The 17,285-nt window shown below is 51.2% G+C and overlaps 1 protein-coding gene across 1 annotated transcript in view; it reads right to left on the reverse strand.

Moving 5' to 3' along the window:
- LOC146021068 (serine protease 53-like) overlaps window positions 1–17,285 on the reverse strand; it is a 97,002-nt gene that overhangs the window by 62,801 nt on the left and 16,916 nt on the right. Inside the window, exons 3-5 of the mRNA XM_083154869.1 lie at window positions 16,898–17,169; window positions 15,686–15,855; window positions 8,730–8,957 (exon numbers count right to left, since the gene is read on the reverse strand). Of these exons, the coding sequence (XP_083010995.1) occupies window positions 8,730–8,957; window positions 15,686–15,855; window positions 16,898–17,169 (670 nt within the window). The remainder of the gene's footprint in view (window positions 1–8,729; window positions 8,958–15,685; window positions 15,856–16,897; window positions 17,170–17,285) is intronic.

A 17,285-nucleotide genomic window follows, 5' to 3' on the forward strand; every position in this document is an offset into this window, starting at 1 on the left:
CAAGTGACCCCATTTTGCAAACTACACCCCTCAGGGAATTCATCTAGGGGTATAGTGTACATTTCAAACCCCCAGGGGTTTCATCAATTTTGGTACAACTGGGCAGTGAAAATGAAAAAAATACATTTTTTTACACAAAAATGTACTTCTGGCTCAAAATTTTTCATTTTCACAAGGAATGAAGGAGACAAAGCACCCCAAAATCTGTGCCCCCATTTCTCCAGAGTACGGCAATGCCTCACATGTGACCAAAAAATACCAGTTGGGTGCATGGCAGGACTCAGAAGGGAAGGAGTGATTTTTGGATTTTGGAGCACAGATTTTGGTGGAATGAATGGTGGGTGCTATGTTGCATTACCAATACAGTGGAACCCCCCCACAAGTGACCCCATTTTGCAAACTACACCCCTCAGGGAATTCATCTAGGGGTATAGTGTACATTTCAAACCCCCAGGGGTTTCATCAATTTTGGTACAACTGGGCAGTGAAAATGAAAAAAATACATTTTTTTACACAAAAATGTACTTCTGGCTCAAAATTTTTCATTTTCACAAGGAATGAAGGAGACAAAGCACCCCAAAATCTGTGCCCCCATTTCTCCAGAGTACGGCAATGCCTCACATGTGACCAAAAAATACCAGTTGGGTGCATGGCAGGACTCAGAAGGGAAGGAGTGATTTTTGGATTTTGGAGCACAGATTTTGGTGGAATGAATGGTGGGTGCTATGTTGCATTACCAATACAGTGGAACCCCCCCACAAGTGACCCCATTTTGCAAACTACACCCCTCAGGGAATTCATCTAGGGGTATAGTGTACATTTCAAACCCCCAGGGGTTTCATCAATTTTGGTACAACTGGGCAGTGAAAATGAAAAAAATACATTTTTTTACACAAAAATGTACTTCTGGCTCAAAATTTTTCATTTTCACAAGGAATGAAGGAGACAAAGCACCCCAAAATCTGTGCCCCCATTTCTCCAGAGTACGGCAATGCCTCACATGTGACCAAAAAATACCAGTTGGGTGCATGGCAGGACTCAGAAGGGAAGGAGTGATTTTTGGATTTTGGAGCACAGATTTTGGTGGAATGAATGGTGGGTGCTATGTTGCATTACCAATACAGTGGAACCCCCCCACAAGTGACCCCATTTTGCAAACTACACCCCTCAGGGAATTCATCTAGGGGTATAGTGTACATTTCAAACCCCCAGGGGTTTCATCAATTTTGGTACAACTGGGCAGTGAAAATGAAAAAAATACATTTTTTTACACAAAAATGTACTTCTGGCTCAAAATTTTTCATTTTCACAAGGAATGAAGGAGACAAAGCACCCCAAAATCTGTGCCCCCATTTCTCCAGAGTACGGCAATGCCTCACATGTGACCAAAAAATACCAGTTGGGTACATGGCAGGACTCAGAAGGGAAGGAGTGATTTTTGGATTTTGGAGCACAGATTTTGGTGGAATGAATGGTGGGTGCTATGTTGCATTACCAATACAGTGGAACCCCCCCACAAGTGACCCCATTTTGCAAACTACACCCCTCAGGGAATTCATCTAGGGGTATAGTGTACATTTCAAACCCCCAGGGGTTTCATCAATTTTGGTACAACTGGGCAGTGAAAATGAAAAAAATACATTTTTTTACACAAAAATGTACTTCTGGCTCAAAATTTTTCATTTTCACAAGGAATGAAGGAGACAAAGCACCCCAAAATCTGTGCCCCCATTTCTCCAGAGTACGGCAATGCCTCACATGTGACCAAAAAATACCAGTTGGGTGCATGGCAGGACTCAGAAGGGAAGGAGTGATTTTTGGATTTTGGAGCACAGATTTTGGTGGAATGAATGGTGAGTGTTATGTTGCATTACCAATACAGTGGAACCCCCCCACAAGTGACCCCATTTTGCAAACTACACCCCTCAGGGAATTCATCTAGGGGTATAGTGTACATTTCAAACCCCCAGGGGTTTCATCAATTTTGGTACAACTGGGCAGTAAAAATGAAAAAAATACATTTTTTTACACAAAAATGTACTTCTGGCTCAAAATTTTTCATTTTCACAAGGAATGAAGGAGACAAAGCACCCCAAAATCTGTGCCCCCATTTCTCCAGAGTACGGCAATGCCTCACATGTGACCAAAAAATACCAGTTGGGTGCATGGCAGGACTCAGAAGGGAATGAGTGATTTTTGGATTTTGCAGCTCAGATTCTGGTGGAATGAATGGTGGGTGCTATGTGGCATTAGCAAGACCCCCGAAGCACGGTGAAATGATGAACCTAATAATCCATAGATGTGTGGTATATTTTGAAACACTCCTTTATACATAGGCCGGGTTTGTCGGGGCAAGTTTCACAGTGGAAAATAGTATCCTTTCTTATTCCCTTTTTATAGCAAACTTTGCACCTTTTTTGTGTCCTGCCCTTTCTTGCAGTGGAGGGGATTTCGTTGGGAAAATGCTGCCCTGGTACAATACGGGGGCCAGTACTAGAAGTACTGGGGCCCTCTGCCTGCTGATTCCCAAATATTAGGCTCTTTATGACTTCCTCTTGAAAGTGCATAAATGTCCCCCTCTGGCCGGTAGAACGGAATAGCACGTAAGCGTTATACAGTGCCATCTGGATGATATACACGGCCAGCTTCTTGTACCAGATATTTGTTTTCCGCAGGGCACTGTACGGCTTCAGTACCTGATCTGAAAGATCCACTCCGCCCATGTACTTATTGTAATCTAGGATACAATTTGGTTTTGAGGTGTGGGTACTGGTACCTCGTACAGGGATGGAGGTGGTACTGTCTCCATGAATTGTTGTCAGTATAAGGACATCCCTCTTGTCCTTATATTTGACCAACAACATATTTTCGGTGCATATTCCCCTGCTTTCACCCCTTCTCATTACTTGGGCAATGTGCATTTTGGGGAGGCCTCTTTGGTTCTTGCGCACAGTACCGCAAGCTGCTGTACCTCTTGAACCAAGGGCCTTAAACAGGGGGATGCTGGTGTAAAAGTTATCCACATAGAGGTGATAACCCTTATCCAGGAAGGGGTGCATTAAATCCCAGACAATTTTTCCACTAACACCTACGAGGGAGGGGGGGCATTCTGGTGGTTCAATTCTTGAATCCTTCCCTTCATATACCCTAAACTTGTGGGTGTACCCTGTGGTGCTTTCACACAGCTTATACATTTTTATGCCATACCTTGCCCTCTTACTGGGAAGGTACTGGCGGAATTTAACCCTTCCTTTAAAATGTATAAGGGACTCGTCGATACTAATACATTTATCAGGGATGTATAGCTCTGCAAATTTGGCACTGAAATGATCAATGACCGGCCTGACTTTGAATAGCCTGTCAAAGGTGGGATCATCTCTGGGTGGGCACTGTGCATTATCGGTGTAATGTATAAATTTATGGATTGCCTCAAAACGAGCCCGGGGCATGGCCATACGGTGAAATGGGGTGCTGTACAGAACATCTGTACTCCAATATTGCCTAATTTGTGGCTTTTTTACTATGCCCATGTGTAACACCAGACCCCAAAACGTCATCATCTCTACTGCATCTACAGGGGTCCACCTAGCAAATGATGACGTGGGGTTTTGAGCAATAAACTGCTGGGCATATAAATTAGTTTGGTCCACCATTAAATTTATAAAATCATCAGAGAAAAATAATTTGAAAAAGTCAATTTCTCTGAGACCTGTTGAATCAAATTGGATTCCTGGGATGGCCAAAAACTCAGGAACCTGGGGCTCAAAATTGTCTGGTGGTGGGGTCCATACGAGATCAATTATTGGGGGGGGGTCTCAGCTGCTCTACGGGGGCGTCTTTGAGGGGGTCCCTCATCACCAGAGGAGGAAGAAGAGCTTAAGACGAATCCTTCAAATTCCCCGCTTGCCTCACTGGCTGTGTCAGAGTCAGAAGCAAGCATGGCATATGCCTCCTCCACTGAATACATTCTCCTGGATGACTGGGACGACATTTGGGATGACATTTGGGATGCCATTTATATTTTTGTGTTACTGGTAGTGAAATGTTTCAACACGTGTATAGTGTAGGGGGGGGTACAAACTTTATTTCAACCCGGGGGGTATGTAGTGTGTAGTGTGTATGTAGTGCAGAAAAAAAAAATACAAAAAAAAAAAATTGAAGGGTTAAAAAAAAAAAAAATGGAAGGGGTTAAAAAAAAAAAATGGAAGGGGTTAAAAAAAAAAAAAAGGTCCTGCGCCAAAAATTGAGCACAGATGTTGGTCAGTAACGTCCGTCACTGAACAGCGCTCAAAGGCAACAGGAATTTGATCAAAAAAAAAAAAATAGATCAACCCTGTGCCGAAAAAGCTGATCAGTGATGTACGTCACTGATCAGCGCACAGTGGCCACAGGACACACACAAAATCACAGTGTGTGTAAAAAAAAAATTTAAAAAAGACCCCACAGCACTCACAAAAAATAAAAAAAGGTGATCAGTGATGCGACACTGATTACCAGTGAGGGGCAGCAGGTGCACAACCTTTGGTGCAACTGACAGTGCAACTGGCAGCAACTGACAGGTATATATATAAAAAAAAAAAACCTCTGTACCCCCAAAAAGTTGCTGATCACCTCAGATATAGTGATCAGCACAAAAGGCGGGGGCAGCAGACACAAAATTTAGCACTCTCTGTCACTATCTCTCTCTATCTCTCTATCTCTCACTATCTATCACTCTATGACACTGCAGCAGCAGCACTGACAGGTATATCTATATATAAAAAAAAACCTGCGCCCCCAAAAAGTTGCTGATCAGTTAATTTATACTGATCAGCACAAAAGGGGGGGCAGCAGTCAGTTATATAAAAAATATATAGCACAATCTGTCACTATCTCTCTATCTCTCTCTATCTCTCTCTCTCTATCTCTCTCTATCTATCTATAGCTCTATCACACTGCAGCAGCACAAAATATAGCACTAGGCCTCTCTATCTCTCTCTATCTCTCTCTATCTCTTTCAGTTATATAAAAAATATATAGCACAATCTGTCACTATCTCTCTCTCTCTATCTCTCTCTATCTCTCTCTATCTCTCTATCTATAGCTCTATCACACTGCAGCAGCACAAAATATAGCACTAGGCCTCTCTATCTCTCTCTATCTCTCTATATCTCTTTCAGTTATATAAAAAATATATAGCACAATCTGTCACTATCTGTCACTATCTCTCTCTCTATCTCTCTCTCTCTATCTCTCTCTATCTCTCTATCTATAGCTCTATCACACTGCAGCAGCACAAAATATAGCACTAGGCCTCTCTATCTCTCTCTATCTCTCTCTATCTCTCTCTCTATCTAATAACTCGCAGCAGCACAAGATGTCACAGGATGTCACAAGATGTCACAAGAATAAGCAATATCTAGGCAGTGATCAGGTAAGTATTTGGATGGGTTCTGGTCAGTATTGGCGGCAGCTGGGCACGGTGACCGCACTGCACGCTATTCCAGACCGGAATGGCGTCTGCAGTGCAGTCACCGTTAGTTTAAACCCCCCTCCTTGGCTGTGATTGGTCCGTCGGTCCGACGAACCAATCACGGCCTTTGGGGGCGGGCGGGGTGAGGTGGGGTGACACCAGTGTCACCCTTACACCCTGCGGTGATTGGTGCTGTACTTTACAGCACCAATCACCTCCGATCCCGTGTCACCGGCGAACGTTATTCGCCGGTGACACAGAAAACGCTGTGAATGGCTGTTCACACTGAACAGCCAATCACAGCGATCGCCGACGGGGGGGGCGGCATCGCAGCCCCCCCTGGGCATGCACGGACATGTCTGCTGTCAGGGACAGCAAACATCGTCCCTCTGTCACTGCGTCTCTAGACGCAGTGACAGTTTTAAGCCATGACGTATATATACGTCAACGGTCGGGAAGTACTTCCCGGCCATGACGTATATATACGTCAAATGTCGTGAAGGGGTTAAAGGGGAAGCACAAGGCAATATGGATGAATTGCTTAAAAAGTTTGCTGAACTAGAAGCTGGGCAGCAAACCTTAGGTCCAGATGAGGTATGAGGGGCAGCAGAAGATGGCTGCCGGACAGCAGCACCTGGCTAATAGACTGCAATCTCAGAAACAGGGGCAGCAAGCTCAGAATCAGCTGCTACATGAAGTGCTAAGAGATACATAAAACTGGGCAGGAGCGGGAGAGACAGAGGCATTCCTTTGCATGATACCAGCACACAGCCACATGTTTGGGATGGCTCCCTGTCTAACTGGCCCAGCTGCCAGTTCACCAAACTTTTTGAGCAATTCCTCCATATTGTTGGTGAGTAAGGCCAGGTCATGTTTCTTGCCAGTACTAAAGCCCAGAACTCAGGTCCCGGTGGTTAAGCCAAAGGCTTCCCTCTCATGGTATGCTTTGAATGGAGCGAGCTTGGTCATGTGTGGCGGGACAGGGAGAGCCGATGGATTTCAGTGTAGGAAAAGTGGCTCGGTGGTTGGTCAGCATGGCGGCTGCGGGTGTATTCCTAGTAGAGTGCACCCTGTCCTGGATGATGGTACAGTTGGAAGGCTGGGAGATCTGGGCACTGGTGTACATTGGCAGTGAGCTCACCATTGTAGCTGCCAACTTGGTTTCTCCAGGAGCTGACAAAGTCCTGCCTCCTGTCAGGGTGTTGTGTATACATGGCAATGTTGAGGAGTGCCCACGTGTATACTTACCAGATAATCCAAGGCCGGCCATTAAAGGTGGTGGCTGAGCTGAAATCCAGACAAACATCAGTTAATCCTGGGCTGTGACTTCCAGTTGCTGCAGGGCTGGTTACATGGCAGGACACTAACGGACAGGCAGCCGTTAAGGCAACAGAGAGTCCAGAGACTACCAAGGCTTGGCATGCGGGAGAGCTATTGAAGATACCGAACCACCCTAGGAGACAGCCTGAGGCCCAATGGAACCCGGTTTGTGAGAAGATATGGTACTTCTTTACTTTCACGGCGCCAGCATGGCGCCGTGCTACTTCCGGCTTCTACTCTCGCCACAAACTATGTAAAATAAAGGAACTTAACGCCATGCCAACATGGATAGTTCATACCTCCACTATCCATGTTGGCATGGAGTTGATTTTAAATAGCGTGGCGAGCGTAGCGAGCCACCGAGCCCGCAGCATGGGCGAGCGAAGCGAGCCCCGCAAGGGGACTCAGACGCACGGCGCCATGCTGGCGCCGTGAAAGTAAAGAAGTACCGAAGATATCACTGCAGGACTTTGGGCGAGATCAGCCCGATGACAGAAATCTGGTACACACCTTTGAGACTGTAAAAGTAGTTCATGGTGTGGGGATTGCTGCTTTACCATCATATTTGCCATGATGGTGCCATATTTTGTATTGAAAAATGATTTGCTATAACGTGTTACTACAGATGGCGCCCCTCGCACCTGAGCGTCTCCCATCCCGCCGTCCTCCGCACCATCGGCAGCCAGCGGACAGGGTGCGTGAGCGTGTTAGAATGCCCACGTCCATTGGCCCGCTCTCCACCAGATACTGAAATCTGGTGCGCTGACGGCAAGGGGGAGAACATCTGCATCTGTACTTTACAAGGGAAAAGAGGAGATCAGTTGTTATTTCCTTGAAAACTTGAGCAGTTGGTATTAGAAGCTGCACATACGCAGCTGTGGGGTGGACATTTAGGGTAGGAGAAAACTCTGACGCATTCGGTTAAGGTTCTTTTAGCCAGGCTACTATCCCACAGTTAAGAGGTATTGCCAGGAATGCCCAGTGTACCAGAGGACAGACCCTCGGCCAGAGTTTGGGTCTCCACTGGTACCCCTCCCTATCATTTCTGTGCCTATGGAGCGGATTGGTACAGTATGAATCTGATAGGGCCAGTGAAAAAGACTGCTTGAGGGCACCAATACATACTAGTGGTGGTGGATTATGCCATTTGGGGAGGCTAAACCCCTGTATAATATGAAGTCTGGTACTATTGCCAGAGAGTTATAACCATCTATAGCTGCTTGGGAATACTATAGGAGGTCCTAACGGACCAAGGTGTGTATCTCTAATATATTTATATACATACATACATATACTGTATAGTGCATCCAGAAACTATTTACAGCGCTTCACTGTTTCCACATTTTGTTATGTTACAGCCATATTACACAATGGAATAAATTCTTTTTTTGTTCTCAAAATTCTATACACAATTCCCTATAGTGACAACATGAAAAAAAAGGTTTTGGGGAGATGTTTGCAAATTTAATAAAAAAAAAAAAAAAAAATAAGAAATCACATGTACTCACAGCCTTTGCCATGAAGCTCAAAATTGAGCTCAGGTGCGTCCTGTTTCCACTGATCATCCTTAAGATGTTCCTACAGTTCCTAATTAGAGTCCACCTGTGGTAAGTTCATTTGATTACACACACACCCAACGTGGCTTCTTTTGACAATCCACCCCTGCGATAAGACATCACTGTTTGTGATAAAGTGCCACTATAGAATACTACTGTAGTTTGTGACACTTTATCATGATGAGTGACACCCTATCACTAGCGGTCGAGCATTTCAGACAACGCGGGTTTACATGCAATAAATCACACATCCGGTTGTCTGATGAGATATTGAAATACATTCCATTTGGGGGAAATATTTTTATTATCCTAAACTATTCACAAATGTAAAGTCCAGTAAAGCATCAATAATACATTAATAGCGATAAAAGTAATCCTGCGACATCTGTGCAGTCATTTTAATGTAATGTCTTTAAGAGCAACAACGTTGCGATTAAAACAGAAATGGACGATGTGGCGGTCCTGGGTCCTCCATTGGCTTCCGCACCAGTGATCCAACTATAGTAATCGGGAACGTAGGTGTATACCCCAGGGCGGTTTGGTAAGGCGCATCCCGTTCCCCAGCTCACAATACCAACCTGATACCAAACCCCACCAACATCACAGACCAGGGGTCCTCCGGAGTCTCCCTGCAAGATAAAATAATAGTCAGAAATTGGGAAAGATACATGACACTATTAGAATAGAATGTATAATGTCGCACACTCTGCACCCATTTATTTTAATACTTTCCCCTCTGGAATTCCGCAACGACGGCAGCAACGCTCCAGAAATTGCCAGAGATGTGTGCATGCGCAATAGTCTCAGCCCTCTAGTGGTCATACTCTAGTTATAGTGCTCTACGGTTTCCGGGAGAGAGGAGGGGCCTGAATGCAGGAGGCGGCACGCAGACCTCCTCTTCTCAGTAAACGCCCCTGATCCTAGGAGTGAGTTCTTGTCCAATTGGCTCTGCGTAAATAGTGCTTGGAGATGCGAGGGCATGCAGTTTACTATTTGGGTATGGGTCATTTGGTCGACACAGGTTAGATCGACATGCACTGGAAGGTTGAAACAAGCATTAAGTCGGCAGAAAAAATGTCGGCATCAGTTTCACATTTTATTTTCCCGATTGTCGACATTGACACCACATCCCCTTGCAGGCCTCGCAATGCTTGGGACATGTGCGATTCCCCCTCCACGTCCTAGTGCATGGTAGGGTATGAAACACCGCCCGGCGACACGTCGGCTACAAAAACAGTGAAACCCTCCTGTTGACCTTTACTGTCGACCTAGCCATTGTTGATGCAATGCTTGTGCATACCTCCCAACTTTGTAGCTGCAGAAATAGGGACACTATGGAGCGTCCAAAAAGGGGGCACAGCTTATGTAAATGAGGGGCGTGGCTTATGCAAATGACCGGCGTCCCGGTTTTCGCCCGGGAATAGACACTGTGCGCATGCACACAGCGTCCATTCTGTTAAATTGGGGGGGCTCCCAACTGCCCCCCCCCCCGCAGCGGGACACCTCCGGCCGCGGGTGGGACAGCGGGACAGGACCCGGTAATCGGGACTGTCCCGCTGAAATCGTGAGTGTTGGGAGGTATGCTTGTGTCGACCAAATATGCGACAACCTAACAACCATCTCTATACAATTTGGGAGTTCATGTGTTTAGGTGTCGACATGGACAGCAAAATAAAAAAAAGGTACTTGTGTAGTTTCACGGCACCCGGCTACGCTAAGTTTTCAGCATAGCCCAGCGGCAGCCCTGCGTAGTCAGCATAGTGTCCCCGCAGAAGCCCTGCGTAGTCAGCGTAGTGTCCTCACGGCAGCCCTGCGTAGTCAGCGTAGTGTCCCCACGGCAGCCCTGCGTAGTCAGCGTAGTGTCCGCGCGGCAGCCCAGCGTAGTCAGCGTAGTGTCCGCGCGGCAGCCCTGCGTAGTCAGCATAGTGTCCCCGCGGCAGCCCTGCGTAGTCAGCGTAGTGTCCGCGCGGCAGCCCTGCGTAGTCAGCATAGTGTCCCCGCGGCAGCCCTGCGTAGTCAGCATAGTGTCCCCGGGGCAGCCCTGCGTAGTCAGCATAGTGTCCCCGGGGCAGCCCTGCGTAGTCAGCATAGAGTCCCCACGGCAGCCCTGCGTAGTCAGCGTAGTGTCCCCGGGGCAGCCCTGCGTAGTCAGCGTAGTGTCCCCGCGGCAGCCCTGCGTAGTCAGCGTAGTGTCCCCGGGGCAGCCCTGCGTAGTCAGCGTAGTGTCCCCGCGGCAGCCCTGCGTAGTCAGCGTAGTGTCCCCGCGGCAGCCCTGCGTAGTCAGCGTAGTGTCCCCGCGGCAGCCCTGCGTAGTCAGCATAGTGTCCCCGCGGCAGCCCTGCGTAGTCAGCATAGTGTCCCCGGGGCAGCCCTGCGTAGTCAGCATAGAGTCCCCGCGGCAGCCCTGCATAGTCAGCATAGAGTCCCCGCGGCAGCCCTGCGTAGTCAGCATAGAGTCCCCGCGGCAGCCCTGCGTAGTCAGCATAGAGTCCCCGCGGCAGCCTTGCGTAGTCAGCATAGAGTGCCCGCGGCAGCCCTGCGTAGTCAGCATAGAGTCCCCGCGGCAGCCCTGCGTAGTCAGCATAGTGTCCCCGCGGCAGCCCTCATAGTCAGCATAGCGTCCCCGCGGCAGCCCTGCGTAGTCAGCGTAGTATCCCCGCGGCAGCCCTGCGTAGTCAGCATAGTGTCCCCGCGGCAGCCCTGCGTAGTCAGCATAGTGTCCCCGCGGCAGCCCTGCGTAGTCAGCATAGAGTGCCCGCGGCAGCCCTGCGTAGTCAGCATAGAGTCCCCGCGGCAGCCCTGCGTAGTCAGCATAGTGTCCCCGCGGCAGCCCTCATAGTCAGCATAGCGTCCCCGCGGCAGCCCTGCGTAGTCAGCGTAGTATCCCCGCGGCAGCCCTGCGTAGTCAGCATAGTGTCCCCGCGGCAGCCCTGCGTAGTCAGCATAGTGTCCCCGCGGCGGTCCTGCGTAGTCAGCATAGTGTGCCCTCGGGAGCCCTGCGTAGTCAGCGTAGCCCAGCGGCAGCCCTGCGTAGTCAGCATAGTGTCCCTGCGGCAGCCCTGCGTAGTCAGCGTAGCCCAGCGGCAGCCCTGCGTAGTCAGCATAGTGTCCCCGCGGCAGCCCTGCGTAGCCCAGTGGCAGCCCTGCGTAGTGTCCCCGTCAGGCAGCGTAGTCGCTGCACTTTCCTTGGGAGCTGCAGCTCTGTCCCCGGTGTCCCTGGCAAGCCTAGTGAGCGCCCCTCACACAGCGCAGATAACCGCCAAATCCCATGCGCTGGCGGATTCCTGCGGAAAGAGGATCACGAGGGCACCGTCGGAGAGGCGTTCCATCTGCCTGAGACGCAGGAGTGTCTCAGTACTTATTGCAGCAGGGTACTGGATGGGAGCAGGATGGGAGCGGTGTGGTGCCACCAGTGTGTGACTGGCTGGCAGCGGGCTATGGGCTGTGAGGTGCCAGCAGTGTGTGACTGGCTGGCAGCAGGCTATGGGCTGTGTGGTGCCAGCAGTGTGTGACTGGCTGGCAGCGGGCTATGGGCTGTGTGGTGCCGGCAGTGTGTGACTGGCTAGCAGTGGGCTGTGAGGTGCCGGCAGTGTGTGACTGACTGGCAGTGGGCTGTGAGGTGTGTGGTGCCAGCAGTGTGTGACTGGCTGGCAGCGGGATGTGAGCTGTGTGGTGCCGGCAGTGTGTGATTGGCGGGCAGCGGGCTGTGAGGAGCCGGCAGTGTATGACTTGCTGGCAGCGGGCTGTGTGGTGCCGGCAGTGTATGACTTGCTGGCAGCGGGCTGTGTGGTGCCGGCAGTGTATGACTGTCTGGCAGCGGGCCGTGAGCTGTGTGGTGCCGGCAGTGTGTGACTGGCTGGCAGCGGGCTGTGAGCTGTGTGGTGCCGGCAGTGTCTGACTGTCTAGCAGCAGGATGTGAGCTGTGTGGTGCCGGCAGTGTGTGACTGGCTGGCAGCGGGCGGTGAGCTGTGTGGTGCCGGCAGTGTCTGACTGTCTAGCAGCGGGATGTGAGCTGTGTGGTGCCGGCAGTGTGTGACTGGCTGGCAGCGGGCTGTGAGGTGCCGGCAGTGTGTGACTGGCTAGCAGCGGGCTATCATGGGCTGTGTTGTGCCGGTAGCATAGGCGTACGCACATAGAGTGTTATATTGTAGCTAGTGCCATTAGATGATGGTAGACACGTCTTATTGGTGGTGTTATACATGCCCTAAGGAAATGTGCTGCGCACACCTATGGCCGGCAGTATGTGACTGGCTGGTAGCAGGCTGTGAGCTGTGTGGTGCCGGCAGAGTGTGACTGGCTGTGCGGGGGCTGTGAGGTGCCGGCAGTGTGCGACTGGCTGGCAGTGGGATGTGAGCTGTGTGGTGCCGGCAGTGTGTGACTGGCTGGCAGCGGGCTGTGTGGTGCCGGCAGTGTGTGACTGGCTGGCAGTGGGATGTGAGGTGCCGGCAGTGTGTGACTAGCTGGCAGCGGGATGTGAGCTGTGTGGTGCCGGCAGTGTGCGATTGGCTGGCAGCGGGATGTGAGCTGTGTGGTGCCGGCAGTGTGCGATTGGCTGGCAGCGGGCTGTGTGGTGCCGGCAGTGTGTGACTGCTGGCACCACACAGCTCACATCCCACTGCCAGCCAGTCACACACTGCCGGCACCACACAGCCCGCTGCCAGCCAATCACACAGCTCGCTGCCAGCCAACCACACACTGCCGGCACCACACAGCTCACAGCCTGCCAATCACACACTGCCGGCACCACACAGCTCACAGCCCGCTGCCAGCCAGTCACACACTGCCGGCACCACACAGCCCGCTGCCAGCCAATCACACACTGCTGGCACCACACAGCTCACAGCCCGCTGCCAGCCAATCACACACTGCCGGCACCACACAGCTCACAGCCCGCTGCCAGCCAGTCACACACTGCCGGCACCACACAGCCTGTGTGACTGGCTGGCAGCGGGCTGTGAGCTGTGTGGTGCCGGCAGTGTGTGATTGGCTGGCAGCGGGCTGTGTGGTGCCAGCAGTGTGTGACTGCCGGCCCCACACAGCTCACATCCCACTGCCAGCCAGTCACACAATGCCGGCACCACACAGCCCGCTGCCAGCCAATCACACACTGCCGGCACCACACAGCTCACAGCCCACCAATCACACACTGCCGGCACCACACAGCTCACAGCCCGCCAGTCACACACTGCCGGCACCACACAGCCCGCTGCCAGCCAATCACACACTGCTGGCACCACACAGCTCACATCCCACTGCCAGCCAGTCCCACACTGCCGGCACCACACAGCCAGCTGACAGCCAGTCACACACTGCCGGCACCACACAGCTCACATCCCACTGCCAGCCAGTCACGCACTGCCGACACCACACAGCTCACATCCCACTGCCAGCCAGTCACACACTGCCGGCACCACACAGCCCGCTGCCAGCCAATCACACAGCTCGCTGCCAGCCAACCACACACTGCCGGCACCACACAGCTCACAGCCCACCAATCACACACTGCCGGCACCACACAGCTCACAGCCCGCTGCCAGCCAGTCACACACTGCCGGCACCACACAGCCCGCTGCCAGCCAATCACACACTGCTGGCACCACACAGCTCACAGCCCGCTGCCAGCCAATCACACACTGCCGGCACCACACAGCTCACAGCCCGCTGCCAGCCAGTCACACACTGCCGGCACCACACAGCCTGTGTGACTGGCTGGCAGTGGGCTGTGAGCTGTGTGGTGCCGGCAGTGTGTGATTGGCTGGCAGCGGGCTGTGTGGTGCCAGCAGTGTGTGACTGCCGGCCCCACACAGCTCACATCCCACTGCCAGCCAGTCACACAATGCCGGCACCACACAGCCCGCTGCCAGCCAATCACACACTGTCGGCACCACACAGCTCACAGCCCGCCAATCACACACTGCCGGCACCACACAGCTCACAGCCCGCCAGTCACACACTGCCGGCACCACACAGCCCGCTGCCAGCCAATCACACACTGCTGGCACCACACAGCTCACATCCCACTGCCAGCCAGTCACACACTGCCGACACCACACAGCCCGCTGCCAGCCAATCACACACTGCCGGCACCACACAGCTCACATCCCACTGCCAGCCAGTCACACACTGCCGGCACCACATAGCCCGCTGCCAGCCAGTCACACACTGCCGGCACCACACAGCTCACATCCCACTCCCAGCCAGTCACGCACTGCCGACACCACACAGCTCACATTCCGCTGCCAGCCAGTCACACATTGCCGGCACCACACAGCTCACATCCCGCTGCCAGCCAATCACACACTGCCGGCACCACACAGCTCACATCCCGCTGCCAGCCAATCACACACTGCCGGCACCACACAGCTCACATCCCACTGCCAGCCAGTCACACACTGCCGGCACCACACAGCTCACATCCCACTGCCAGCCAGTCACACACTGCCGACACCACACAGCTCACATCCCACTGCCAGCCAGTGTGTGATTGGCCGTTATAACAGCCATTATATATATCCCCCCCCCCCAGACATTAATCTGGCCCTGCCTGTTGCCCTCTCGGATTAATGGTCTTGGCTGCAGGTGAGGGTTAGCAGAGGGATTTCCGGGGGAGGGGGTGTAGCTGGCAGCTTTACATACGTCGTTACACGAGCAAGAGATTTTTCATGATAAAATACTGTGAGCAGTTTGGGGACAGGATTCGCAGGGACAGAGGTAAATATCATTTTAATAGAATAGAAAACTATTCATTTAAAACTACTAAGCAAATTATTGTATAATACCACACAGGCGCACGGCCAGCGCATGTTATGAACGTAAAAATACGATGACATCTGGGCTTTCGGTGGGGGTCAAAGGGCATTCATGGAAGGTGCAGTATTGAGGGGTCTGCGACCTGTCCAGATAACCAATCCGGCAGGATGTGGGCTCTGGCGCTGGGCGCTATCAATGTTTCAAATATACTGGCACAGGGCACCACCAAAATGTGTTGTTGCGGCACTGGCACCAAGTTCTGTTGCGCTTCATATACAGTATGGTCGCTGCTGCACACAGATATGCGTATTAAAGGAATCTGTGAATAAATACATGAATCGTTCTGCTCCGTTGCTGTATAGGTTTCCTGCACAGCAGCGGTCATACATGTCCCATAATTCTGGGATCTGTACAGGTCACGTTCTGTTCGCCTCCTATAGGAAATACATGGAAATAAAGTTCTGATGAACAATGAAAACCATTCCGTTCTAGATTGGAACCTATATTCCTGGAACTGCCAGGAGGTTCCCAGAAACCGGTTAGCACTCCTGGCTTCCTGGAGAAAGTGGGAAAGTTTCACATCCAGGGTAAGATCTAGACGACGTACCTGGCAGGAGTCCTTTTGTCCAGCCGCGAACCCTGCACAGATCTGGTCACTAGGGATGATGGCTTCACTAGCATTAATGCTGGAGCCAATGTGGTACATCTGGTCACAGTCACTGTTGTCGATTAGTGGCACCATCACCTGCTGCAGAGTCCCTGGGGACGGCAACGTCACTGGAGAAAGACAGAAATACAGTACTGTAATTCACAAGCCAACCATGGAGAACCACCCTTAAGCCCAATGTTCCTTGTGGCGAATGTATGCCCAATTGCGTATGACACAAAAAAGGACCAGACTCAGACTTTTGTAAATTTTTCAAATAAATAAATCCAGAACTAAAACCATATACAGTCGGGTGAAATTCCGGGATTCTTAGATGTGGAAGTCACCAATGCACCATCTTTCATCCCCACCTGGGGGCGACAGGGAGCTCCATCCTATCTCCCCTGCTCAAAGAGAGCTCTCGCAAAGTAGATACATCCCTCTAATTGTCTAGCTCAGAAAAAATAAATCTCATTCAGTAAAACGAGGTACATTGGGCCTGATTCAGTACATGTGAATTTATAATAATAATCTGATTTTAGGACAGCTTTATCAATTTTGCTCATCTCTACCATGCAACATTATGGAGGTCATTCTGGTTGGCTCGCAAAGCAGCGGTAGATTGCTGCTTGGCAAGCCTTGTAACGCCACCCACCCCCTGCTACATGGCGAATGGATGTTTTTCATAATTCATTCAATGGATGCCAAACATCTAATGATTTCTGTAGGGTTCGCAAATCTAAGTCAGTCTCTGCTGACTTTGATCTGCGGCGTCTTGGTCAGAGAACTGGGCGGGCAGCTGACGTCCGTGACATCAGCCACCCATCCCCGGAAGGCAGGTGCCTGCCCGCGTTCACATGGGGCACCCATCGTTTTCCTGAGCGCCACCAGCGTTTTTGTGGGTACAAAACTCCCCCTGACCGCCTCCCCTTTGCGAGCACCTCGGAGACTATGCAAGTGTCCCATGGCACCCGCATACACTCTGCACATACGCATAAGCAAATATGTGCCAAGTTACAACAACGAACTCCCCGTGCGAACAGACGAGTGTGTTTGCAAACCAAAATGAGGGCCTACAGATGTAGCCGGCCTCTTCCTTGCAGGGGCTGACGAAAGCATCCTAGTTTAATGGAGTCCCTGTCTGCTGGCGCTCGTATGTATATGTATTCTTACCGCCGTATCTTGTGTTACCCCATCCAGTAACCCAGCAGCTCATCCCGTCTGGAAAGCTCATAGAGGCCGGAGGCAGGCACACCGGAAGGATGTACTCTGTATAGGTAATAGGACCGGACAGTTCAATCAGTGCGATGTCTCCGACAGATCCCACACCGGTGAATTGGGAGTTCACCGTTATACTCTGCACATTAGATGTAAGCTGGTGATTACTGGTGACATCCAGCTGGTACTCGCCTAGGACAACTGTGTAGTCTGAGGGACTGGTAGACCTAAGTGACAAACACAAACAGCCTCTGTAAAACTCTATAAGTGCAGTGGTGAAACATAGAACTGGATGGCAGATAAAAACCACTTGGCCCATCTAGTCTGCCCCATATTTTATCCA

The sequence above is a fragment of the Crinia signifera genome, chromosome 7 (genome assembly GCF_055691185.1).
Source record: "Crinia signifera chromosome 7, ASM5569118v1, whole genome shotgun sequence".
Classification (NCBI taxonomy): domain Eukaryota; kingdom Metazoa; phylum Chordata; class Amphibia; order Anura; family Myobatrachidae; genus Crinia; species Crinia signifera.